At 52.4% G+C, this 27965-nt stretch overlaps 1 protein-coding gene and 1 pseudogene across 4 annotated transcripts in view; one reads left to right on the forward strand and one right to left on the reverse strand.

Moving 5' to 3' along the window:
* Nucleotides 1–6443: 6443 nt before the first annotated feature.
* The window catches only part of LOC117190659, a 61820-nt gene continuing 40298 nt past the window's right edge, over nucleotides 6444–27965 (forward strand). The window contains exons 1-3 of one of the 4 annotated variants that reach the window (XM_033395713.1): nucleotides 7357–7546; nucleotides 9836–10681; nucleotides 10739–11254. In XM_033395713.1, the coding sequence (XP_033251604.1) occupies nucleotides 10402–10681; nucleotides 10739–11229 (771 nt within the window). In that variant the 5' untranslated portion in view covers nucleotides 7357–7546; nucleotides 9836–10401 and the 3' untranslated portion in view covers nucleotides 11230–11254. Of the gene's footprint in view, nucleotides 7547–9835; nucleotides 11255–27965 lie in introns of those variants that run through there. The other 3 variants (XM_033395714.1, XM_033395712.1, XM_033395715.1) reach the window with 3 other exon arrangements.
* LOC117191606 overlaps nucleotides 19793–27965 on the reverse strand; it is a 38543-nt pseudogene continuing 30370 nt past the window's right edge.

Genomic DNA, 27965 nt, shown 5'->3' on the forward strand with positions numbered 1-27965 from the left:
TTCTCGAGTGGGTCAGTGGGTTCTTCGGGCTCGTGATCGTGGAACTCTCTCAGGTCGTTGATATTTGCGGTTTTGTGTTTCCGGCTTTCGCAGTGTTGTAATTTGGCGATGTTTGGCGATGGAAAACTCTTGACCCGGTAGGGGCCGTCGAACTTCGGGGCTAGCTTTGCCGCAAAGCCCTCGGCGGCGTTTGAGAGGTGGTGTTGGCGTAGTAGTACCAACGATCCGACGGCGGGGCGCCATAGTCGCCGGCGGAGGTTGTAATGTCTCCCTCGTTCTGGACTGGCTCTCTGTATGTTGTTCCGGACGATGGCGAATACTTCTTTCAGCCTCGTCGCTTTGCTGGTGGCCGGCTCTGGCGTACTTCCTGTCCCGGGCGTGACTTCGTCGTAGAGGGCGCCGGGGAGTCGGGGCTCTCTTCCTTGCAGGAGGAAGGCGGGGCTGAATCCGGTCGTCTCGGAGACGCTGGAGTTGATCGCCAATGTCATATCGGGTAGGAGCTCGTCCCATGTGTTCTGGTGGTCGTCGACGAACTGGGCGATCATCGTTTTAACAGTCCGATTGGCTCTCTCCGTCGGGTTTTCCTGGGGGCAATATGGGGCTGTGTGTTGCAGCTCCACGCCTGCGCTTCGCATGAATGTTCTAAACGATCGGCTGGTGAACTGGGTTCCGTTGTCGCAGACGAATAGTTTCGGTACGCCGAAGCTGCTCAGTATTCGTTCTCTGAAGGCTCGTTCGAGGTTCGCTGTTGTCGCTTTCTTGAGGGGTACCAGTTCGACCCACTTGGAGAAAGTGTCGAAGAATACCAGTAAGATGGTGCTCCCGTGCTTGGACCGTGGTAATGGTCCGACGAAATCGGCACACAGGGTGGCGAAGGGTTCTTCGGCTTTACGTGTGAGCATCCTGCCCACGGCCTTGCGCTGCGTGGCTTTGAACTTCTGACAGCTTACACAGCCCTGCACGTACCGTCGCACGTCTCTGTGTAGTCCTGGCCAATAGTATCGTTGTGTTGTCCTCAGGATTGTTTTTCGGACGCCAAGGTGTCCTGCCGTTGGTTCGTCGTGGCATTCGCGGAGTACTCTCGTCCGGCCGTTTTTGGGCACGCATAGTTTCCACGGTATGTGGTCGTCGTCGTCGGCTCCGTGTCCTAGGTAGCGGTATAGCTGCCCATTTTCGTACGTGTAGTCTGAGTACTTCTGGGGTTCGTCTTGGACTTGTCGGATCCTTTGTTTAAGCCAGGTGCATGGTGTGTCGTCTTCCTCAATGCGGGAGAGGGTCTGCAGTGGTTGTCTTGACAGTGCGTCTGCGACTACGTTCTGGTTGCCGGCCCGATAGTGCACGTCGTATTGGTATTGCTGTAGTTGGAGCGCCCATCTTGCTACTCTACCGTAAGGGCTCTCGAGGGTATTCAGCCACTTTAGTGCGAGATGATCGGTTATGACGTCGAATCGGTAGCCTTCGAGATAGCATCGCGGGTTTCGGATCGCCCAGATGACGGCGAGGCATTCCTTGTCGGTGGCCGAGTAGTTTTCTTCTGCCTTGTTGAGGCGTCGACTCTTTCCCTTCGATCTCTTGGGTGAGGACCGCGCCTACTCCAAGGTTGCTTGCGTCCGTCTGCAGGGAAAATTTGACGTTAAAGTCTGGGCAGGCGAGTACCGGTGCGGTGGTGAGCAGTGTTTTCAGCACGTCGAAAGCGTCTTGTTGTTCTTGACCCCATGTCCATGCTTTCCCTTTCTGCAGCAGCAGTGACATTGGATTACGGTGGCAAAGTTTGGGACAAATCTGCGGTACCACCCGGCCATGCCTACGCATTGTCGTAGCTCCTTCAGGTTGGTCGGCGGCCTCAGATCCTTTACGGCTGCGATTTTGTCGGGGTCCGTGTGGATACCTTCTTCGCTGATCACGTGGCCCAGGTATTTTATCCGGCGCTGGAAGAAGGCACAATTGTCCGTGTTGACCCGTAGGTTTGCCTTTCGCAGTCGTGCGAAAACTTCTTTTACGTTGTTCAGGTGTTCCTGGAAGCTTTTCCCGACGATGACGATGTCGTCGAGATATGCGAACGCGAATGGTTCCATGTCTGCGCCGATAACGGCGTCGAGGGTCCGTTGAAACGTGGCTCCCGCGGAGTGTAAACCGAAAGGCATTACTTTCCATTGGTATAATCCTCGGCCGGGTATCGTGAATGACGTGGCTTCCCGGCTGTCGCGGGCCATTGGTATCTGCCAATATCCGTTTTTCAGGTCGAGGGTCGTGGTGAAGTGGGCATTTCGGAGTCGCTCTAGTATGTAGTTGATCCTGGGTAGCGGGTACGCGTCCGGGATGGAACGCTCGTTTAGCTGCCGATAATCTACACACATGCGCCATCTCCCGTCCTTTTTGCGGACCAGGACGATTGGCGCGCTGTGGGGGCTCCGGGATGCTTCGATTAGGTCCTCAGCTATCAGTTGGTCGACCTGTTCATCGATGATCCGCCGCATGGCTGGATTTTTCGGGTAGTACCGTTGTTTTATGGGTCGGTTGTCCCTCATGACGATAGTGTGTTCCGTTAGGCCCGTCGTCCCTCGGATGCCTGCGAGTGTTGGCAGTTCCTCGTCTAGGAATTTCCGTATTTTCGGCGCGATGTCGGGAGGCCATGGGTCGGAGATTCGTTCCGAATCGTCCTCGGGTGGGTCGTCGATTCCTGGGTCGCAAGTGTGGTCGGGGTTTTCGGGGAGGATGGTTGTGTCGAATGCGCTTGGTGGTTCGACTTCGCGAGTGTGTTCGCTTATGCTGGCGACGATGGCGAGCGCCTCGATCATGAGTAGGGGGCTCGTGTGGGTCCTGGGGGGTGCTTGCGCGACGTTGTACTCAGCGTGATGCACGAACGTGCGGGTCTCAATGGCGATCGTAGCGTTTGACCGACGGCTAGTTTGGGCGGTGAGGTTCACCGACATGGCTCCAGGCGTGGTGCTGGGCCGCATGCCGGCGCCGTACGAGGTGTTGCCCGGGGGGCGTTCCATGATGTCGGGGACGATCGATGGTGCGTCGGCTCCAGGTGCGTCGGGGTTCCGATGGGTGCCTCGCGTGGCAGTGATCGCCTTTCCCGGTTCCTGCCTGAGAGGACGCGGGAGTAGCGGGTCGGTCGGTGTCGTAGGGGTCGTTTTCGCGTCGAGGGCGGTGTCGACGCGTTCGTGGGCCAGGGTGGCTGTCGGAGGTGGTACCTCGAGCGCCTGGCTACTGCGTGGCGGCTGTCGTTGCTGGGGCCGGGTTGTCTTTTGGAGGGGCGTCCTGGGTTCTTTTCCCTTCGTTGGTGGAACCGCGTCGGTGCCCTCGGGAGACCGGCTCGCTTTCTTCGTGGCTTTGCTTAGTTTTGGTTTTCTCGGAGTGGGCCTGGGGCTAGTGTGCTTCGTCGTGGCCGTGGGTTCTGTGTTCCTTGTTCCTTGTGTTCTTGTCTCATGTCGTGGCGGGGAATTCATTGGCGGCGGAGGTCTCGAGTTCGTGGGTCCGGGGGCGTGTACTTGGCTGGCGGTGATAATCGGCGTGTTTGGGATGGGGCGTTGGGAGCCTTGGAGCTGGAGGCGTGTGGCGCCACATTGTATTGTGGTTTCAATGGCGCACAGGAAATCCACACCTATGATGGCTTGCTCTACCATATTGGGTAGTACCAAGAGTGGCATTTGTATCTCTTGTTCGTCTAGTTTGACGCGCGCTAGCAAGATCTGAGTTATCTCGCGAGCCGAGCCGTCTGCTAGGCGTATCGGGACGCATGCGGCTCGCAGGTCGTTGTCGCAGCCGAGTTTGCGGGCGAGGTCGGCGTTGATGAAGCTTCGGGACGCCCCGGTGTCGACCGTGGCTTCCGCGCGCCGTCCTCCGATGGTCACTCTCGCCATTATCCGGCCGTCGTGTACTTGTAGCGGGTTTCTTTGTTGGTTGTCTGAGGAAGCGTCGTGCCCGGCTGTTCCCGTGTCAGCTGGGGACGCGAGTCGTTTCCTGACGGGTCCCGGCGGCAACAGCCCACGGTACGCGTTCCGCGCCTGCCGCATTCCCAACAGAAGAGGATCGATGGGTTGATGCAGTCGCGAGAAACATGTCCAGCTTCTCCGCAGCGTCGACAGGCTGCGCGTGGGTTGGCGATGGGGGTGGTGATCATTCTATGTGCCGTTTCCTGTGCTGGAGCGCCGACCTGGTGCGGCTTCCTTGCGGGTTCCGAGGTGTTCCAGTGAGGCTTTCGGAATTGGGCCCGATTCGTCCCGCTTTCGTTTTGTTGTGCCGTTGGCCGCGTGTACCTGGGTGGTTGTCGAGGGGGGATGAGGGTCGCTGGTACGTTTCGTTCCTGGATACTCTCGAACTCTGTGGCCAATCTTGTTAATTGCGTCAGACTTCTCAGTTCGTGCCTTCGCACGTACAGATGGTACGCCGGGAGGGTGTTGTCATAGATCCGGCTAAGTTCCTTGGCTTCGTCGTACACGGCGTGGTGCATGAGCAACCGGAGCTCGATGACGAAGTCCTTGAACGGTTCGCCCACCGCTTGTTTGCGGTCCCTGATCTGGTCTTCCAATTGCTCGAAGTACCGGGGAGTCAGGAAAAAGGCTAGGAATTCCAGGCGGAAATCGGCCCAAGAGGCGCTCTGGAGGCGGCTGGTGCGGAACCAACGGTTGGCTCGGTCGGTGAGGAGCTCTGCCATAGCTCGCGGCACGTAGTTCATGTCTACCCCGTACGAGAGGGCACGCTCTTCCAGTAGTTCGACGAACGACAGTGGGTCGTCCCGCCCGTCGAACTGGATTCCCCACTTTCGGATCCGTTCCGCCATCTGTGCGGCGTGACTGTAGTAATAACCGTCTGTGGGGCCATTTCCTCCTGCTGTCGGCAAGATCCTTCTCATGGGCGAAGGCCTTGGCTCCGGGGGCGGGGGCTTCGGTAGATCTTCGACGGTTATCGATGTCGGTGAGGTGCTGGCTTTGCCCTCCATGACTCCTGGAACTTGTAGGCTGAGTTTGGGGTCCGTCTTTCGCTTCTCCGTTAGTGCTGAGATGTCGAGCTGGGGCGATCTGGCTCGTCCTGGCGATCTGGCGTACTGCCGCTCGAGCTCTGCCAACCTGACCCAGGCATCGTGTTCGAGGGGCCCGGCGACTAGCTCGGCGAAATTTCTCGGCAAATCTTCCACGTTACCTTCGCGGCTGAATCCGAATTCCTCCGCGAAGGACTCCAGCTCCTCTCGGCGGCGTTTGTGTATCCAGCCGGTACTCACCCCTGGGTTGGCGACGAATTCTCTAGGGTTATACCCACTGGGCTGTTCCTCTGTATGGGATTCCATCGCTTCGATTGTTACTCGAGCTGGCTGTTTCGCTGGGCTAGCGCTTTTCCTTCACTAGGGCACTGTGTCCAGCTTCGCGGCTGACGCTTCGAATTTCTTCTCGGGGTGACGGCACTGTTCCTGTTTCTCTGTCGCTGTGTCGCGCTTTCGTCTGCTCGTTGCGCAACTCTTGCCGTTGGTATTGTGCGAGGTCGGGGTTTTCTTTGAGTCGTTTTCTTTTGTTCTTCTCTAGTGGCCGTGGGGTTTTATTCCACAAGCCCTCGCTGACGTTCCCTTGGGTCCCTGCTCGGGCGCCACTTGTGATGTACTTCATGGATGGAACTTCAAAGGAGACGTCGGGGGTGGCCTATCGTAGAGTAGATGGATCGGGGCTTGGGCGGGAGTTGCTAGCGTTGTGTATCGAATGGTGTACGTGGACGTGGAGTGGGGTGGAGTCGGTGCCTCGGCTAATTGGGGTGAACTTACGCAATCGGGTGTTTTTACTTTAATAATTTGACACTTTATTGTATTTCTTAGCGGTTTAAATGAACTTATTTTAAATTGTGCGCCCATGTCTTCTGGTGAGTTCCGGGTACCGCGTCTGTACTCCGGGTCGAGTCTCTGCGTAAGTTTTGGTACCACGACCGTACTGTGAGCCGGGTCTCTGCGAAAGTCTTGGTATCACGACCGTACTGTGAGCCGGGTTTCTGCGTAAGTCCCTCTTTGGTTCTCGTCGCCGTCTTTTTATAGGCCTGTATTGCTGGGTCGGCGGGTTTGACAGATGCACTTCCGCGTCGGGGTGCACTTTGCCGTTCTTGGTGATTGTTGCAGATTTTGGCGGCGCCGACTTTCCTCCGTCGATGAACCCGGAAGGCCGCACTCGGCCGATGGCTTGGCTTGGAGTGGGGGAAAGCTCGCGTGTCCTGATGTCTTTGGTCATCGTTCTGGAGTTGGCGCGTGTTGATCGGTGGTTGCTTGCGGAGGGGGCGCTGGTTGTGGGGTGCGGTGCGATGCGCTCATTATAGGTCGGGGACGGATTGTATCGAAACCTTTTAGGTTCGTTACACCTTGTTTTCCACGTCATCTGTTCGTCATGTGTCAGGCAAAAGGAAATGGCAAGTAGTCCATGACAAAGGCAGCATTTGAGTCTGTTTCGAAGGACTGTCTGGGCATGTGTATTTCTCACAGTTTCCAAATTACTGTCTTCCCAAACACAACGAAAATTTTTTTGTTCGATCTTTTTTTTTCTAAATTTTAAGAAAATTTTTTTGTTAATTTCTCTCTTGAATTGTTGTTGTTGAAACAAATTTGTTGACGAAATTTCACAAAAAGTGTTTTTTTTTTGGCTCGAAGCAAAGTGTGCAAATATTCCCGAAATGCCGGCTCGCGTGAAACAGTTCTCATCGATGTGCACGTCGATGAAGCCGGTCCTCACTCTGTGCCTGCGCTCGTACAGTGGCTACTCGCCGTTGCACAATGCGGCGATTAATCGGGCGATGATGAATTTCGGCTGCGGCAGCCGGCAGTGGCCCGAGCGAGAGGACTGGTTCGCAGCCAGGCAGTTGATGCTGCAGAACCAGAACCAGAACCGCTACTGGAGCCACAGCAGTGGCAGGCAGGGACTGGACCAGACCAGGAGCTGGCGACGTCGATCCCAGGATCTGAGGGCACACACCATTGGCGATCTGGACACCAAAGTCGGAGCTCACAAGCGGGAGCAGCTCAGGCAGGCCTCGAGCGGGACGGAGTCCACCCCGGAAGATGAGCGGCGATATTACCCGGACCAGGACCGGAAGGCACAGGCCCTGGTGGAGGAGCGCTACGAAATGCAGGCCCCCCATGACGAGCAGCGGGTGGGCACCGTTCGCGAGGTCATCTTTCGCCAGCGACAGGACGACAAGGAGGACGAGGATGAGCTGGAGCGCAGGCGAAACAGCAAGGAGCTGCGGCGACAAGTGTCCGCCCAGCGAAACAAATACAACGTCATCTCCCGCAAGGTCATTTGTCCCTATCCATCGTACACCTCGCACTGCACCCGATGGGCGGAGTTCCGGCATGCCATGATCTACGGGCGAACGGCCTTCTAAGCTCTGGGCCTCGGGCCTCGGCCCTCTCTTCGATGGCATACTCTTTCGGAAACATTTCGAGCAGACTTTTACCAAATATATAATTAATACGAACGAGTAATTGGTAAACTTTTGAATGGAAATGGAATACTTTTGGAAGAATTGGAGAGGAGCATGGGAATCAGTTGCCTTGGAGTCATAATTCAAGGTAAAATATAAACCCATTTACATTTACGTTTACACTTCAGGCACGACAAGATAAAAAGAGGAACTCGAGTGCCCTCAAGTAATATGCTTCATAATTTTTATTGTCAAGCCTTTTTTTCTTTGGGTGCGGCTGCTGCACTCGACAACAAAAGCTCAAAAGCGCTTGGAAAAAAAAGGACTTTATAAAAAGGAAAGGCAGAAAATGAAGTGCTGTCCTGGAGGTGGAGCACAACAAAGCGCAGAGAGCGAGCACGAGTAACATAAATTTTATAATATACAAAAAAAATCAATGGCAGAAAAGCAAGGACTAGCTGGTCGAGTACTCAGGTCACTCGTCCTGCCGCCACTTCTAGTCTATTGCACTGTCCTATCCGCCAGCCCGTGTCGGGGCTCCTCCTTTCACCGAGTTGCACAATTAACTTGCCACCCCCTCCCCCCCCCCCCCCGACCAACCGCATATTCTCGCTCTCAATTGCTGCCAGTTAATTATACCCGATACTCAAAATGAGTATTGGGGTATATTAGATTTGTGGTAAAAGTGGATGTGTGTAACGTCCAGAAGGAATCGATTGAGCCATGTCTGTCTGTCCGTCTGTCCGTCTGTCCGTCCGTCCGTCTGTCCGTCCCCTTCAGCGCCTAGTGCTCAAAGACTATAAGAGCTAGAGCAACGATGTTTTGGATCCGGACTTCTGTGATATGTCACTGCTACAAAAATATTTCAAAACTTCGCCCCGCCCACTTCCGCCCCCACAAAGGACGAAAATCTGTGGCATTCACATTTTTAAAGATACGATAAAACCAAAACGCAGAATCGGTGAGGTTGTCCATATCTTCTACAGTGCAAAATCTGAACCAGATCGTATAATGATTATAGCCAGAATCAAGAAAACAATTTCATTCTTTCTCGCTCTGTCTCTCCCTAACACACAGGTTTCATGGTCGGTTTTGCCAATTGCAAAATATGAGTTCAAGGATCTCAGAACCCATAAGAGCTAGAGCAACAAAATTTGGTATCCACACTCCTGTGATATCGGACCTTGACCGTTTTGTGTCAAAGTTCGCCACACCCCCTTCCGCCCCGCAAAGGACGAAAATCTGGGGCATCCACAAATCTCAGAGACTATTAAGGCTAGAGTAACCAAATTTAGTATCCGCACTTCTGTTAGATCTCACTATATAACGTATATCTCAAAATTTCGCCCCCCTTCCGCCCACATAAAGGACGAAAATCTGTTGCATCCACAATATTGCAGATTCGAGAAAACTAAAAACGCACAATCATAGAAATTGACCGTATCTATCCGATTGCTGAATCTGGATCAGATCAGATCATTTTTATAGCCAAAAGGAACAAATCAATTTGCAGTGGCTACGCAGCGCCCGACGTCACGCTCAGACTGATTTCTGTCTCTCTCGCACGCACTCTTTGTGTCGTTCAATATTAGCGGCGTCTGCCGGAGGAGAGCCATACTGACTAAGTATCGGGTATAAATGTAGAGTTGCGGTGTCCGCAGCAACTCACAACGTTCCCCCTCGTTAATTGTTTAATTATGTTTTACGCTGCGCTCTCAAGGGCAAGTGTGGCAAGGGGGTGGCCAGATGGCGGGCAACTCGAGACTAAAGTGCATGCAGAGAGATTTTTTTTATAGAAAACAAGTCAAGGGAGATCTGACATCTTTCGATGTTTTCCTACGCCCCTCTCCCAAGAAAAACCATTTGCGTTTCAGAAACCTTTATTTTGAAACGGCTTAGTGCCGCTTTTCTCCAATTTATCCTGTAATTTTGCTCATCCTCGCATTCCACCGTCCACGTTCCTCAGCTAAAGCTCCAGTTCCCCCCCCTTTGGGGCCCTCTGCCCTGGCGGTCCTTCTCTTCTGCTTGCCCCTGAACGTGGACAGACAGTATCGACCGTCTAGCAGGCAGCGATAGGGCTTGAAGTTGGGCTTCCAATCGTCGATAATCTGAAGGATCACTGGGTCCGGCACAGGCCGCACTGCCGTAGCCACCATCATCCGCAATTTCAGATAGCTTTTGATCATCGTGAGGGGGGGCGTGCCGGCATGCCCGTAGACTTGGCTCTAAAGCATTGGGTGTAGGCGAGGGTCTTAAAAGTCTGGAGAAGCTTTCCCAGAGCCGAATTTCCTAAGCCGCGACAGATGGACATTATGCGTTTTGATGTCTGTTTTTTAATCGAAATATGGTATGAATGTAGGAAACTTATGATTTTGAGGGATACGAACACATCACCAAACTGATACTTTTGTGATTTTTGTCATGTTTGTGATTTCAGAGATGCGAAGGGATTTCATTGGCCTACTAGTATCGCCATAATACCAACAAAAAAACGCCCAAAAAACCCAAAAAAACCACCCAAAAACGATGCTAATTTCTGACCACGAAAGGAATTTCTTTCCGGGCCGTTCCCAGAAACGTTTTCCCTGGAACATTTTTGGAACATCACCGATTTTGTTATTGTGGTGCAGCCATTTTGTATTTTTGGCTGCTGGGGGCCTTGTGAGCGACGACGATTTGGCGGCTTTTGTGCGACGCCTGGTTTTATGTATGTAACTGGCCCCAATCGCTAGTCCCCCAAAATCAATTCCCCTCCCCCCCCTCCCCCACCCCCCTTCCCACACAAAACGTCAATTGCACGAGCGAGCGCGTCAATATTTTTGTCAATTTTTTCGACGGCCTCTTACAAATTGCTTTTTGAGCTTGTTAGTTTTTCGGCGCACACACACACACACACACACACACACACACGCACAAGGCGGCAACCTGTCAAAGCGATCCGCGGTGTTTCATCTGCACCGCTAACAACAGCAATGAGACGAACCATTATGCGGGTAGCAGGAGATGTCCAGCAGCCAGGAGCGTGCCCAGCTTGCCGGCCCAATAATGAAGGTTATGCAGCTCAACCTCAACCACTGCGCTGCGGCTCAAGACCTGCTGAGCCAATCCATAAGAGAATTGGCAATTGACCTCGCCATCCTCAGCGAGCCATATCAAACTAGGGAGTCCCCTGGGTTCATCTTGGATGCCACCAAAAAGGCCGCGATATGGCTATGCGGGGCCACGCCATTGCAGCTTTCCCTCTCAAGCGCTGCTGCTGGGTTTGTGCGCGCCAAGGTCGGAGGTGTGTGGATATACAGCGTCTACCTTGCCCCAAGCCTGACGCTCTCCGAGTTCGCAGGTACTCTAGACAACCTAGCGGCTGATGCTAGAGGACGTCACCCAATAGCCATTGGAGGGGACTTCAACGCGTGGGCTGAGGAGTGGGGAAGCGTGGCGACGAATGCGAGAGGTAGAGCTCTGCTGGAGATCATTGCGCCCCTGGACATCGCGCTCCTCAACGAGGGAAACCAGCATACCTTCTCCAGAGCAGGAACAGGATCGGTCATCGACCTTACATTTGTCAGCAGCTCACTTTTTAATTCATCGGGCTGGAGCATCAGCAACATCTACACAGGGAGCGACCACAGGGCAATTATATGGGACACAGGCCAACAGACGTGTAGCGTAGAGACAGCTGCGCCCAGATGGAGATGCTATCGCGCCGAAACGCTCAATACGGCCCTGTTCATGGAGCTTATGTCCAACCTCACGGCGAATGGAAATGCTGAATGCATGGCCAACCATGTCATGGAGCATCTGGAGGCAGCATGCAATGCCACCATGGCGTAGAGGAAGCACTACGGTCGCCACCACCAACCTGTGTTCTGGTGGAACGAGGACATTGCCGCGCTACGCCGGGAATGCAACCAAGCTCGACGCCGCTACCAGCGCTCGCGCGGAAGCACTGCCTTTCCGCAATGGCAATCCACGTTCAGGGACTGCAGAAGGGCCCTCAAGGCGGCCATTAGGGATAGCAAGCGCCAGTGCTTTCTCAAGCTATGCGACTCTGCGGAGCAGGACCCATGGGGAAGGGCGTACAAGTTGGTGACGAACAAACTTTGCGCCAAGAGGCAGGCACCCCCATCGGACCCCGACACGACAAGATCTATCGTGGAGGAACTCTTTCCGCACAGGGCTGACCACATCGGGGATGTCCGTTGCCTCACACTGCAGCCGCACAGTCAGGCACACATCGAGGAGGTGTCACTCGAGGAAGTCGAAAGCGCAGCCAGGAGCATCAGCCCGAACAAGGCTCCTGGGCCGGACTCTATCCCGAACAGAGCCCTCTTGCTCGCCCTCTCCACGCGTCCGGACATCTTTGCGAAGCTGCTAAATCAGTGCCTTCGGGAAGGAGTGTTCCCTGTGAGGTGGAAAATACAGAAGCTGGTGCTTATTCCCAAGCCAGGCAAGCCGCCGGGGACAGCGTCGTCGTATAGGCCTATCTGCCTGATCGACACCGCGGGTAAACTGCTTGAGAAGGTGGTCTGCGCGCGACTGGAACGCTCCATCGCGGAGGCTGGCGACCTCTCACCGCACCAATACGGCTTTCGCAAGGCCCGATCCACGATAGACGCCGTTCGTAAGGTGGTGGACATTGCCTCCGGTGCAATTGCCGGCACTAGGTGGAAAGGCGGCGGGAAAGAGTACTGCCTAGTAGTCACCCTAGACATTAAGAACGCGTTCAACACGGCGAGGTGGAGCTGCATCCTAAGGGCGCTGGAGAGTTTCGACACACCCAGGTACCTGCAGCGGATGGTACAAAGCTACTTTGAGAGAAGGCTGCTTTTGTACGACACGCAGGCTGGCACGGAGGAATACGAGGTATCGGCAGGCGTCCCGCAGGGTTCAGTGCTAGGCCCCACTCTGTGGAACGCAATGTATGACGGCATCTTGCGACTCAGCCTCCCCCACGGAGTACACATGGTGGGTTTTGCAGACGATGTGGCTGTCCTAGTGGTGGCAAAAGACCTGTCCGTCGTGGAAACGACCTGCAACCAAACGATAGCGCGCATTCAACAGTGGCTGGACCTGGTCGGGCTCGAACTCGCACCCCACAAAACAGAGGCAGTGCTAGTATCCAGCCGGAAGAAAGTCGAGACGGCCAACATCTCAGTGGCAGGTACCCCGGTTTCGTCTAAGCGCGCTATCAAATACCTTGGTGTCCTGGTGGACACACGTCTCTGCTTTCGGGAGCACTTGGCCTACATGGGCACGAAGGCGGCGACCACCAACGGTGCGCTCTCGAGGCTAATGCTGAACACCCGAGGACCAAAGCAATGGCGGCGACAACTGCTAACGAGTGTCACGAGATCGGTGATGCTATATGCGGCGCCAATCTGGGCAAAGGCCCTTCGAACAGCGAGCTACGCACGGGGTCTGGCAGCCACGCACCGCCTCTCTTCGATTCGGATCACCAGTGCCTTCCGAACGGTCTCGGACGAGGCAGCACACGTGATCGCGGGCATAGCACCCCTGGAATTCCTGGCGGATGAACGGTCCACATACTACCAGGAAACACATGGCAGAGGAATGGACGCGGCGGCGAAAAGGCAGGTACGCATGGCGTGCAAACAGGAGAGTCTCAGAAGGTGGCAACAGCGCTGGGACACGACCACTAAGGGGCGTTGGACCCACCAGCTTATCCCGTCCATCGACGCGTGGGTAAGCAGGAAGCACGGGCAGGTCAACTTTTACCTGACTCAGCTCCTCAGTGGCCGCAGCGGCCTCCGAAGCTACCTTCATCGCTTCGGGCACGCGGACTCCGCAGAATGCTCTTGGTGCGGGCACTACGTGGAGGAGGATGCCGAGCATGCGATATTTTCGTGTGGCAGGTTCGCAGCGCAGCGCCAGCGGCTAGAAGAAGCGCTGGGTGGAGCCGTAGTCAAGCAGAGCTTGGTGCCGTGCATGCTCCTGTCCCCGGAAAACTGGGAGGCGACGAGCTGCTTCGCGGCGACCATTATGAGGGAACTGCGCGCTGTTGAGCACCAGACAAGAGTCCAGTTAGTCTAAACGAAGCCTGCACATGTGTGAAGCATTGCTTCACGGCCGTACCACACATGTTGGGCTTCATAGCCTAACCTTTATTATAGTTTGCTTTAAGTATAAAATAAGTTGTAAATACAAGCAATTAAATGGAATTTAAAAAAAAAAAAAACACACGCGTCCCACCTTTTTTCATCCTTTCTCTCCTTTGGGCCGGTTCTCCCGTTCTTCTTCTTCACTCCAGGCCTCGCAGCTGATCGACTGGGTTACCAGGGCTGGATAGTGCAGGCCACTAACCAGCTGATCGACTGCAGTGCGGTGAAGGGGCACTAGGTGCCAAAGCATCCAGCCCTCGACAGAGCCCGCTGCGGAAGATAACTGCGCCCACAGCAGCTAGCTTCTGTCAGCGACCGCACCTGAGGGAAGGTACTGCCTAACTCCTAGGCGGGATCACTTGCAAACCGCACACACACCTACGCATAAGTTCCATCCCAAATTCACACGCGTGGAGGAATCCCGTGGCCGGGGCGCGGACCCTGGAGGCCCTGAGAGATGTTCCCCCGAATCCTGCTTCGCCGGTGGCACACTTGGCCGACGAAGCAAAATTCGCTACAAGCCAAGGAGCAATGGCTTTCCAAAAAGCCTCAAAGGTGGCCCGAACACCGCCACAAGCAGCTTTAGCACCGCCAATGAAGCAGAGCTCGTTGCACAGCTTTGCCAGTGGGGCTACGCAGGACGGCGGCAAGGGCACTGATACTCTGAAGAGGCCGAGGGACCCCCCTACACCATCGAGTAGCGGGAGAAAAACCCCCCCCAAGCGAAGCAGGAACTGCTTACAGGACATAGACGAGATTGGCGCAATCCTGGACGACCTACTCTACCAGATGAACGAGAAGGGCCAGAGGTCGATCAACATGGCCATCAAGAAGATGGTAGCACGCATGAAGGAGTTGCAAGTGGAAGTCAAATCCCATCTGCAGGCGCCAGAGGATAAAAGGGCAGCGCCAGGAGGATGCCTGTGCCATGATCACACTGCAGGCCCAACTGGCCCCCTACCCAGGATGACCAAGCCCAGTGCGTCTAAGGCGACGCAAACGGCATCAGGAGCCCACAAGAGCGAGGCAACACCCCGAACTGAGGAGAAGAGCAAGGACACCAAGCTGACGCCACTCGACAAGAGGAAACCAAGATGCAGTGCGGCAAGGCGGAAAACACCAACCCTACACAGAAGTGGAGTGAGGTGAGAGGCAGGCGTGCGAAACGCAAGCAGACAGGCCGACCAGACGCAGTGCTGGTCAAATGCACCGAGGAGGCATCATACGCCGACATCCTCAAACTGGTGAAGGCAGCACCAACACTCCAGAGCCTCAAAAGCAAGGTTCAGGGCATCAGGAAGACAGCCTCGGGCGAGCTGCTTCTAAGGATGCAACAATCCTCAGACCCCGCCACGCAGGAGCTGCAGATGGCCATTCAGGCAGCGCTTGGGGACAAGGCAGCCGTGAAGGCCATGCAGGAGACAGTCGCGGTTGAGGTACTCAACATAGACGAGCTCACGACAGGCGACGAGGTATGTGAGGCCATAGCTGCAGCGATCGACGGCGACTTAACACAAAGAGCAGTGCCGTACATGCGGAAAGCATATGGCGCAATGCAGGTAGCTACGCTGAACCGTCAGCCCGCACTCGCAAAGAAGCCCCTGGAGCTCGGAAAAGTTCGAATCTGCTGGGTTGTCTGCCGCGTGCGGCAACGGATTGCGCCAACCCGCTGCTTCAAGTGCATGGCCTATGGACACACTGCAGCCAGGTGCAGATCCAAGCGGCCTGTGTCAAGCAATGCATGCTACAAATGTGGTGGGGAGGGGCACAAGGACAACCAGTGCAACAACCCGCCAATGTGCATACTATGCGCTGGCAAGCCAGGAGACGTCCGCTCAGCAGCCCACTCGGCCCTCAGCCGCAGCTGCCCTGAGTATAAGAAGGCACTAGCAAAACTGGTTGATGGCTAAGCTCCTGCAGCTCAACCTAAACCACTGCCGAGCTGCTCAGGATCTGTTGGCGCAAACAGTCCTGGAGCAGAAGATCGACATAGCGCTACTCAGCGAGCCGTACGGCAAAAAACACGAAGGAGTCTGGCAGCAAAGCTCAGACGGAGGAGCAGCAATCTGGAGCTGTGGCCCACAACCAGGCCAGCTTACCCACAGAGCATCCAGAGTGGGATATGTGAGAGCTAAGCACAGCGGCACTTTTGTCTACAGCTGCTACATAGCACCAAGGTTCACGCAGCAGGAGTATGAGGCGATCATCAGCAACATCGCCAACGACGCACGAGGCAAATCGCCGGTCCTGATAGCGGGCGACTTTAACGCCTGGGCCACGACTTGGGGCAGCGCCAAGAACACACCCCGTGGGACATCGCTCCTGGACGAGTTTGCAAGCCTGAACGTCTGTCTCCTCAACACAGGAACCACACCAACGTTCAGCAAAGCAGGGCGGGAGTCTATTATAGACCTTACCTTTGCAAGCCCAGAGCTCGCACGCCACGCGAAGTGGCAAGTGCTGAGTGCTTACACCCATAGTGACCACTTAGCCGTAATGACGGAAACCTTTGCACCCAGGAACACAGGATACAGCGGGCGCTCCAGGCCGGGTACAAGGAGGAAAGCCTGAGCAGAGCCGCGCTCCTCTCGGCAGCAGAAAACCTAAGCGCCGCCGGGATGCTGAAGCATCCGCGCTTGCCGTTTACAGGACCGTCAAAGCGGCCTGTGATGCAGCCATGAAAAAAAGAAAGATCGGAGGAAGCAGGCACCGGCCAGTACCGTGGTGGAATGAGCACATTGCCAAGGCCAGGAGGGAGTGCTGCGCAGCTCGGCGTGCCTACCAGCGAGCAAGAGGCTCCGCACAATTTGGCAGAAATGGCGAGACATTCAAGGCCAAAAGAAAAGAGCTGAAGGAGGCCATCAGAAGCAGCAAACTCAAATGCTTCAAGGAGCTCTGCGATGCGGCCGATGCGGAACCTTTTGTTGGAGCATACAAACTAGTCATGGGGAGATTAAACAGACAGCCTATGCCCAAGGATCCGGTGCATATGAGAAAGATAGTCGGCACCCTATTCCCTGGACAACCACCCTTACAAGAGGAAGCTAGGCTAGAAGGAGCTAGCCTGAGGGACACCACCACCATCATCACTGCCAGAGAAGTACTGGAGGCCACGGGTAAGCTGAAGATCGGGAAAGCGGCAGGTCCAGATGGAGTCCCTAATGCAGCACTAAAATGCATAATTAGAGCCCATCCGGAAGCATTCGCCACAATGTACACCCAGTGCCTAGCGGAGCGGACAGTCCCACGAGCATGGAAACGGCAAAGGCTGGTTCTGATACCCAAGCCAGGCAAAGAGCTCAACGACCCATCGTCATACCGGCCGCTGTGCATGCTGGATACCATGGGCAAGATTTTCGAGAGGATGGTATGTAACCGACTGGAGGCGGAACTGGCTGAGCGTCGCGGACTTTCCGACCTCCAATTCGGGTTCCGCAAGCAGAGGAGCACCACTGACGCCATCGAGATGGTGACAAACCTTGCCAGGGAAGCCATGGCAGGAACGCGATGGGCTGGAGGCGACAAAAAGTACTGCCTAGTATGTACACTAGACGTACGAAACGCCTTCAACTCTGCCAGCTGGAAGAGCATCCTAGAGGCCCTGACCAGGAGGGGTATATCTGAGCAAATCACACGGACTCTGAATGGCTATTTCACGGACCGCGTCCTGATCTACGACACGGAAGAAGGAGCAGAACATCACCAAATCACCGGAGGCGTCCCACAGGGCTCGGTCCTAGGGCCGATACTGTGGAACGTGATGTATGACGATATCCTGCGGCTTACATTACCGGAAGGGTGCACCCTGGTGGGCTTCGCCGACGGCATAGCACTGATGACAGTGTCGAAACACGTAAGAGACGCAGAGGAGAAAACCAACGTAGCAGTCGGGATGATAGTGGCCTGGCTCGCAGCCAACGGGCTAGCACTGGCGGAGAAGAAGACGGAGGCTGTGCTAATGAGCAGCAGAAAAAAGGTCGAGCAGGCATGCGTGAGAGTCGGTAGCACGATCATCAGGACCAAGCCTGCGCTAAAGTACCTAGGGGTAATGATGGACCAGAGGCTGAACTTCAAGGCCCACCTGGAATACGCCAGCGCAAAAGCGACTGCAGCAACGGCGGCCATAAGCAGGATGATGGCCAATACAGGGGGACCACGGCAGCGTAGCAGGCAGCTCATCGCTGGGGTGGTCACCTCCATAATCTTATATGGATCAGCAGTGTGGGCACCAGCAATGATGGTTTACACATACAGCAGAGACTGCAGAAGCGCATACCGACGCTGTGACCTGAGGGTTACATGCTGCTTCCGGACGGTGTCTGAAGACGCCGCACTTATTGTGGCAGGCATGGTCCCACTGGATCTCCTGGCAGCTGAGCGGCAGAGCGGAGTGGAGGGAGCCAGCGAGCGGCGAGAGCGCACTATAGCCCAGTGGCAACGGCGCTGGGACCAAGCGGCAAAAGGGAGGTGGACCAGACGTCTCCTTCCCCAGCTTAGCCCATGGCTGCGAAGAAGGCACGGCCAAATGTATCATTATTTGGGCCAACTGCTGACGGGGCATGGCTGCTTCAAGCAGTACCTGCATCGCTTTAGGCATGCTGACGACCCGTATTGCAGCTGCTGCGGGCCTGGAGTCGACGAGGATGCAGAGCACGTCTTCTATGTATGCCCCCGCTTCTCGCAAGAACGAACGAGGCTAGGGGAGACGCTTGCAGAAGTGAGTGTGGACACCCTCACCGACCAGATGCTAGCCGATGAGCAATCTTGGAACGCGGTCGCCTACATGGCAGCAAGCGTGATCAAGGAGCTGCGCAGGCTGGAGCGAACCCGGACAAACTAAGCCAGAAAGATGACCCCACAGCCCGCACCGCGAAGTAATGCCTAGCGGCAGTCCCGCGGGAGCGGGAAATTTTAAAATTTGGTTACTCTAGCCTTAATAGTCTCTGAGATTTGTGAATATCCCCAGATTTTCATCCTTTGCGCGGGCGGAAGGGGGTGTGGCGGAAAATGTGAAACAAATTCGTCTCGGTCCGATATATTAGGAGTGTGGATACCAAATTTGGTTGCTCTAGCTTTTATAGTCTCTGAGCTCTAGGCGCTAATGTTTTACTCTAAGCAAAGCCGGCTATGCTACGTGTGTGTTAGAGAGAGACAGGGCGAGAAAAAATTAAATTGTTTTCTTGATTCTGGCTATAATAATTAAACGATCTGGTTCAGATTTTGCACTCTAGAAGATATGGTCATCTTCTACGATTCTGCGTTTTTAGTTTTCTCGTATCGTCGAAATTGTGGATGCCACAGATTTTCGCCCTTTGTGGGAGCGGAATTGGGCGGAGCAAAGTTTTGAAATATTCTTGTAGCAGTGACATATCACAGAAGTCTGGATCTAAAACATCGTTGCTCTCGCTCTTATAGTCTTTGAGCACTAGGCGCTGAAGGGGACGGACAGACGGACAGACGGACGGACGGACAGACGGACAGACAGACATGGCTCAATCGACTCCGCTATTGATGCTGATCAAGAATATATATACTTTATGGGGTCGGAAACGATTCCTTTTGGACGTTACACACATCCACTTTTACCACAAATCTAATATACCCCAATACTCATTTTGAGTATCGGGTATAACAACAGGCTTACAAGGGATTCCAGGCCCAGACACAGTCAGGCACCGTGCACCGTGCACCAAAAACTACAAAAGCAAACACAGATTCAATACATTCCCAAAAAGAAGGGAGAAAAACGCCGGCGAGCCGCATTGAAAAAGTGCAACGGCAAACAAAAGAGGCTCGCTCCTCTTCTAAAAATGGAATAAAAAGATGCCCCAAGCCACAGACATAGACATCCGGCAGAGACGATTCGCGTTGCCTTTAAGCCTAAAAGCGGGCTTCATCTGTTATGCGAATCGTTTAATTATTTATCTGAAAGGAAGCTACGGAAAAGAGTTTGTATTGACAGTACTGGGCCGGGTGGGTGGGGGGTTGCTGCCACAAACCCCCACACCGTTAATTAATTGACATTTGCTCTTAATTGCATTGCCTGCCCCACCTGGCTGGGCTCCATAGAGCCCCAGTGGAGCGTTCCGATTGCCATGCATCATTGATAGATGAATGGCGAACGCGTTCAGGCAAAGCGACAAACCTGACACCCACTTAGGGGTTAACGCGGCACGACAGGGCAAAAATGGAGCAAGAGTGGAGCGGGGGCGCGGCAGTGGGTTCTGTGCTCAGTCTTTCATGGGTTTCGAGCTGGTTTCCGATCTCCTTCAGCCCTATACCCTACTCGTACAATAGGCCACCTCGGCCACCAGACTCTTGGCCCTTATCCACTTGATGTAGGAGGCCACTCGCGTGTTGACCGATGGCTGGTTGGTGGCGCAGGCATGGCCGAAGCTCACAATTCCTACGGCCATCAGGCGGCCATTGATCCGCTCGTACAGAGCCCCGCCCGAGTCGTACTGGCACGTGTCGCGCCCGGCCGTGTACGTGCAGAATGTGTGCGGCGGGACCCCGGACGAGATGAGATTCTCCCGGCACTGCTGGCCGCTGATCACGTCCAGGGTGGTATTCAGCAGGCGATGGGTCTGGGGCCCGCCGTATGAGGTGGTGCCCCAGCTGGCTACTCACTGATTGCTACTCCGCAAAAGACCTTTCCCTGCTTCTTCGTCAGCACGCCAGCCATCGGGGGAAATTCGTGCAGGACGGCCTCCTCGCTGGTGGGACTGGCTATCCTGAGCGAGCGACTCCAGCCGCAGTTGCACGTGGGCACAAGGGCCTCCACGAGGCAGGAGAAACGCCCGCCACCGACGGCCAAGGGGGCGGATAACTTGACACAATCCTGGCACGTTTTGCGGAAGTCTTTGAGGTGCGATTTGGCAAGAGGCGGAGGTAGCGAGCATCGTTGTTGGACTCGGCCATGTAGGCCAGGGCATCGCTGACGCCTACATCCTGCAGTACGTTCAACACCTCGTTGCCAAGGTCCTCATCTTCCTCCTCCGCCTCCTCCTCTTCCTCCTCTTCCTCCTCCTCTGCTTGCGGCGACTCTGTGGTGCTTGTTGCTGGCTTATCCTTCAGCTTCAGGGTTGGCGGGGCCTGGCCGTACCGTGAGAAATGTAGGAAATCACGGCACGATTGAGAAAACTTTTGAGCTCGAATTTTCCGCTGCCACAAAAGTATTCGGAACTTGTTAACACCTCATCGCCCTCGGAATTGAAATGAAACGCCTGCGTTCGACACTGGAGGTCCGTGGACAGCTGAAAAGGTAAGAAAATTTCCAGAAATTCGTGTCTCTCTCTCTCTCTCTCTCTCTCTCGCTCTCCACCCCTCACACTCACCGTTTGCAGTTGCAGTTCGCACTTGAATTGCAGCACCTGATCCCTGGGAGTCTCCACCGAGTAGCGGCAGGAAGTGCCGACCGGATACAGGCCAGGATAATAGGGAGAGTTGATGAGCAGCTTCTGGCCCGTTGGCAGCGTAACCTGGTGATTGCACTCCTCGAAGAGTGCCACAGCGGAGTGGAAGAGCAGCAGCGCCAACAGCAGCTTTGTTGGGGCCGTCACGCGATCAGCCTACATGTCTCTTGAGAGACCTATCTCTCAACACCTGAACCGACAACCCACGCCCTGTTCCCGCTTTAAATATGAGTTAATTATGGTCTTTGAAGAAATCGTCAAAGGTGTGTCCGAAAAAGAAAAGTCTTTTGCGGCTAATTGAAAGAAAGTGCAAGTGTGTCAAACGAAAACCCGTTTGGAAGTCTGTGAAACACTTTGAAAATTGTGGATGGAAGTGACAGCATAAATAGCACACATTTGCCCCCCGTTTTGGGGTAGGTAAGGGTCGGCTTTGAGGGATCTCATTTACTTGAAACTCTTCCCCGAATTTTATTTAAGCCTTTGATAATTACTTTATTTTCATTGGCTCGTTAGAGCGGGCGCCCCCCGTATTCCCCGGGAACTCTTTTGGCCTATCTCCACCCCCCACCCACTGCTCATTTTTTAGACCATTTTCAGAGCTGCTTAATTGGATGTGCTGCATGTGAGAGAGGACGAGCGCACACGGCAACTACTCGTGGAAGCACAAACAAACGAGGGGGAACGTTGTGAGTTGCTGCGGAGACCGCAACTCTACAGTTATACCCGATACTAAGTCAGTATGCTTCTCCTCCGGCAGACGCCGCTAATATTAAACGACACGACAAGGAGTGCGTGCGAGAGAGACAGAAAATCAGTCTGAGCGTGACGTCGGGTGCTGCGTAGCCAGTGCAAATTGATTTGTTCCTTTTGGCTATAAAAATTATCTGATCTGATCCAGATTCAGCAATCTGATATATATGATCATTATCCATAGATAACAGATTCTGCGTTTTTAGTTTTCTCGTATCCTCAATATTGTGGATGCAACAGATTTTCGTCCTTTGTGGGGGCGGAAGGGGGTGGGGCGAAATTTAAGATATACGTTTTATAGTGAGATCTAACAGGAGTGCGGATACCAAATCTGGTTACTCTAGCCTTAATAGTCTCCGAGATTTGTAAATATCCCCAGATTTTCAGCCTTTGCGGGGGCGGAAGGGGGTGTGGCGAAATTTTGAAACAAACTCGTCTCGGTCCGATATATTAGGAGTGTGGATACCAAATTTGGTTGCTCTAGCTTTTATAGTCTCTGAGATCTAGGCGCTAATGTTTTACTCTAAGCAAAGCCGCCTATGCTACGTGTGTGTTAGAGAGAGACAGGGCGAGAAAAAATGAAATTGTTTTCTTGATTCTGGCTATAATAATTATACGATCTGGTTCAGATTTTGCACTCTAGAAGATATAGTCATCTTCTACGATGAAGTGGGCGGGGTAAAGTTTTGAAATATTCTTGTAGCAGTGACATATCACAGAAGTCTGGATCCAAAACATCGTTGCTCTCGCTCTTATAGTCTTTGAGCACTAGGCGCTGAAGGGGACGGACAGACGGACGGACATGGCTCAATCGACTCGGCTATTGATACTGATCAAGAATATATATACTTTATGGGGTCGGAAACGATTCCTTTTGGACGTTACACACATCCACTTTTACCACAAATCTAATATACCCCAATACTCATTTTGAGTATCGGGTATAAAAAGGAGCCACGCCACAGACAAGTTTGTCGCCCATTTTGTAAAATAAATATATTGAAAAACGAGGGGGAACGTTGTGAGTTGCTGCGGACACCGCAACTCTACAGTTATACCCGATACTAAGTCAGTATGGCTCTCCTCCGGCAGACGCAGCTAATATTAAACGACACGACAAAGAGTGCGTGCGAGAGAGACAGAAAATCAGTCTGAGCGTGACGTCGGGCGCTGCGTAGCCAGTGCAAATTGATTTGTTCCTTTTGGCTATAAAAATTATCTGATCTGGTCCAGATTCAGCAATCTGATAGATATGGTCGTTATCTATGATTCTGCGTTTTTAATTTTCTCAAATGTGCAATATTGTGGATGCAACAGATTTTCGTCCTTTGTGGGATTCTGAGATTCTGAGATATACGTTTTATAGTGAGATCTAACAGAAGTGCGGATACAAAATTTGGTTACTCTAGCCTTAATAGTCGCTGAGATTTGTGGATGCCCCAGATTTTCGTCCTTTGCGGGGGCGGAAGGGGGTGTGGCGAAATTTGGACATGAAACGGTCAAGGTCCGATATCACAGGAGTGTGGATACCAAATTTGGTTGCTCTGGCTCTTATAGGTTCTGAGATCCTTGAACTCATATTTTGCAATTGGCAAAACCGACCATGAAACCTGTGTGTTAGAGAGAGACAGAGCGAGAAAGAATGAAATTGTTTTCTTGATTCTGGCTATAATAATTATACGATCTGGTTGAGATTTTACACTCTAGAACATATAGTCATCCTCTACGATTCTGCGTTTTTGGTTTTATCGTATCTTTAAAAATGTGGATGCCACAGATTTTCGTCCTTTGTGGGGGCGGAAGTGGGCGGGGCGAAGGTTTGAAATTTTTTTGTAGCAGTGACATATCACAGAAGTCTGGATCCAAAACATCGTTGCTCTAGCTCTTATAGTCTTTGAGCACTAGGCGCTGAAGGGGACGGACAGACGGACGGACGGACAGACGGACAGACGGACAGACAGACATGGCTCAATCGACTCGGCTATTGATGCTTATCAAGAATATATTTACTTTATGGGGTCGGAAACGATTCCTTCTGGACGTTACACACATCCACTTTTACCACAAATCTAATATACCCCAATACTCATTTTGAGTATCGGGTATAAAAAGGAAAAGAAAAAGGAAAAGGGAGGGGATGACGGACGGCACAGAGACAAACGCTTAATGCTAATATTATTTTCTTGCTTAACAAGCGACGAGCTACACGTGGGGCACATCAGGTTGCGGCATCAGCGCCGTCCTCGAATGGCAGAGGGTACCAGATCGGTCCTGTCTCACTGGCCGGTGGTGGCCGGACGCCAGCATGTGACTTATTTGCACAAACCATAAAAAATTTAACTTTATTTCGCCACTTTTAATTTCCTACTCCGCGGATCGCGATGTGGCCGGGCGCATTCGGCGTAAACTGTCAACGTTGGACAATAACTACAAAACCGGTCCCGGCGACTGACGCCAGAGTCCCGCCAGAGTCCCCGTTCCCACGTTCCCCCATTCCTCCACCATGCATAAGCCAGGAGAACAATGCTGGACACAAAAACGAGGGGGAACGTTGTGAGTTGCTGCGGACACCGCAACTCTACGGTTATACCCGATACTAAGTCAGTATGGCTCTCCTCCGGCAGACGCCGCTAATATTAAACGACACGACAAAGAGTGCGTGCGAGAGACAGAAAATCAGTCTGAGCGTGACGTCGGGCGCTGCGTAGCCACTGAAAATTGATTTCTTGCTTTTGGCTACAAAAATGATCCGATCTGATCCAGATTCAGCAGTCTAATAAATATGGTCATTATCTATGATTCTGCGTTTTTAGTTTTCTCGAATCTGGAATATTGTGGATGCAACAGATTTTCGTCCTTTGTGTGGGCGGAAGGGGGTGGCGCGAAATTTTGAGATACACGTTTTATAGTAAGACCTAACAGGAGTGCGGATACCAAAATACGTTACTCTAGCCTTAATAGTCTCTGAGATTTTTGAAGATCCCCAGATTTTCGTCCTTTGCGGGGGCGGAAGGGGGTGTGGCGAAATTTTGAAACAAACTCGTCTCGGTCCGATATATTAGGAGTGTGGATACCAAATTTGGTTGCTCTAGCTTTTGTAGTCTCTGAGATCTAGGCGCTAATGTTTTACTCTAAGCAAAGCCGCCTATGCTACGTGTGTGTTAGAGAGAGACAGGGCGAGAAAAAATTAAATTGTTTTCTTGATGCTGGCTATAATAATAACTCGATCCAATTCAGATTCTGCTGTCTTAAAGATATGGTCATTCTCTACAATTCTACGTTTTTGGTTTTCTCATATCTTTAAAATTGTGGATGCCACAGATTTTCGTCCTTTGTGGGGGCGGAAGTGGGCGGGGCGGAGTTTCGAAATATTTTTGTAGCAGTGACATATCACAGAAGTCTGGATCCAAAACATCGTTGCTCTAGCTCTTATAGTCTTTGAGCACTAGGCGCTGAAGGGGACGGACAGACGGACAGATGGACAGACGGACAGACGGACGGACGGACAGACAGACAGGGCTCAATCGACTCGGCTATTGATGCTGATCAAGAACATATATACTTTATGGGGTCGGAAACGATTCCTTCTGGACGTTACACACATCCGCTTTTACCACAAATCTAATATACCCCAATACTCATTTTGAGTATCGGGTATAAAAATGTTTTGCCAGAGCTCCTGTTCCTGCTGCTCCCACTCCCACTCCTGCTATTGATGCCGCCTTCTATTTTTTTGCCCGTTTTGCCGCAGAGCGAGCGGGAAAAAACAAACAGCAAATAATTCAAAGTGTATCCACTCCAACAAAGTCAAAGCTAATATACGAAAATGTAATAAAAATTAAAAAGAAATAAAAGCGAATTAAAATGAATTTCGAAGGAAAAGCAAAGACCTTCTGGCGCAGAAATGAAAAAAAAAACAGTGGACCAGAGTCACATGGCAAGGATTGGGACGATGGAGGCGTGAGCTTGGAGCCACATAAAGCGACAGATGTAGGACTTCCCCTCTGCGGCCCCAGGGAATGACACATGAGAGTGGACGGTGTGGTGGTCCTTCGAAGGGAAGGAGGCCAGATAACATACACAGTTGTATGTGTATTAGATTTATGCTTCTACTAAAAATATAAATAGAATTAAATTTGTCTTGTGTACACATTGTTATGTCATTTTTAAATTTAATAATTATAAGAGTTTGGAATATAAGATAAAAATGTCGCAGAGGCGACATCTACAGGGCACAACAGGAGCTAAAGTAGTTTCGACATTTTACATAAAATATATGTATAAAACGTGTAGTATTTGGCGCCATTTATACTACGTAGTGTCTTCTAGACTACGTGGCGCCACTGTGTATTCCGATGTCAAATTGGTGTAAGATAAACCGCTGGTGGTTTGGCGAAGCTGGGATGTGTCCCTTTCCGCCCACTAAAGGCAATGGTCAAGGCGAAGCCAATGGGCCTCCTGCAAGATTGCCTGTAGGAGGGAAAACAGAAACACCTCGACTTTCAGGCGCTGGGAGCCCAAAGCAAGCCGTATCCTCCAGTGTCCTCCAGGCTGGCTTTTCCGTAGTGCCCCGACCGGACAGACCATTATACTGCCATGGAAGCTACTCCACTACGCGTTGAACCATATTAAAACTGAGACTTGCATAAGCCAAAAAAAAGGCTAACATTTAATTGGCGACTTCAAAGTCCTTGGTTCCTGCTTCAGCGATTGACTGATAGGGAAAGGGACTCCCTATGAGGGAACGCCAAGGAGAGAAGAGGAAAGGTCAGTCAATGGAACGAACGTCCTGGGGAGAGAGATGTATGTTCTTGGCTGCGTGAGGTCCTTTCCCACATGTGTTTATCCCGAAATTGAGTCTGGTCTGTGATTTCCGAACATTTCCACTGACCAGCGCTTTGATGAGCACCGCTCGGTGCAAATCTACTTAGCGCCGGCCGCAGGACGATAGAAGTGAGGGCCCGAATTGATCCATTATTGAATGTGTAGATTTGTTTGCTTACGTTGCGATTCGTTGCGACTACGGAGCTGCAGAGCTCACAGGACTCCCTCGCGTGGGCTACCTGTTTGAGGCTCCGTCGACGCTGGCAATCCGAGTCCTTGGGAAACGCACACCATAAGTGTGCGCGTATCAAATTACCATTTCATTCCAGAGTCCGTCCTTTGCTTAATTGCTCGACTAATGTGTGGACTCGGAAGCGGTGGAATGCAAATGAAGTCCATTTCTGATTTATGGGACATCGTACATGCTCCGTCGGTGCTCCTAATGGATTCCACATGTTCCCTGGCCAGTGGCCACCCACTCGAGTGCACGCATCCTGAGGCATCACTCTTAATCCTGACTGATCCCCGGGCTAAATACCTGTTAACCTGTTTTGCTGAACAAACAAACATTGTTGCCGTTGCTCCCCGGCGAACAATGAAATCTTTGAATCTTTCGCCCTGCCACAACAAAGGAGATTTTCTCAGCACCTCCTTGGACCCAGAGCTCAGACCCAGATTTCGTTCGGTTAACGATCTTATCGATGCGAGGGTGGGCCCACATCAAATTGGTTGCTGCCTGAGGACGCGGTTCCCACAGGCCTCTCGGCAGTGTGTGTGTGTGTGTGTTTGCCCTGGCCCATATTTTGCAATTTTTTTTTCATGTGGAAAATTTGTATTTTATTGTAAACAAGTTTACTGCTACCTTTCGTGGCAACTTAATCTAGTTTTACATTTAAGGGGAAAAACAATTGATCACAGGAGATACATACTTAAACTTAATGTTACATATATGGAGTAGGTACATACATTATTTAGAATATTTACAAAAAGTTAATGAGATGTTATAGGAGGGATCTAGTAGGGAGATCCAGTGGATGACTCCTTTTGAGTCTTCTTTTCCTTGGCGGGTTAATTAGACGTCTGGCTAGCGCATTAGGGTGACCACCAAGTCGTTGCAAGTACCTTGCTGCATGTAATTGTATAACATCGCCCACTTTGGGAACCTTTAGGTCCCTCTCGATGTCGCTGTTTCGTATGTACCATGGAGCATTGCATATTCGTCGTAGAATTTTTGACTGAGCAACTCTAATTTTATTTAAGTTGGTTTTTGACGCGATGCCGTAAACTTGAAGTGCGTATTTCCATATGGGGCTGAGGATAGACTTGTATATCGTGACTTTGCTGTACAGCGATAGCTTATTTCTTGGTGCAAGTAGCCACGCCATCTTTCCGCTTTCGCCATCACAGACTGTCGAACCATGGTAGTATGGGTTTTGAAATTTAGTGACCTGTCGAGTAC

The sequence above is a fragment of the Drosophila miranda genome (genome assembly GCF_003369915.1).
Source record: "Drosophila miranda strain MSH22 chromosome Y unlocalized genomic scaffold, D.miranda_PacBio2.1 Contig_Y1_pilon, whole genome shotgun sequence".
Taxonomy (NCBI): domain Eukaryota; kingdom Metazoa; phylum Arthropoda; class Insecta; order Diptera; family Drosophilidae; genus Drosophila; species Drosophila miranda.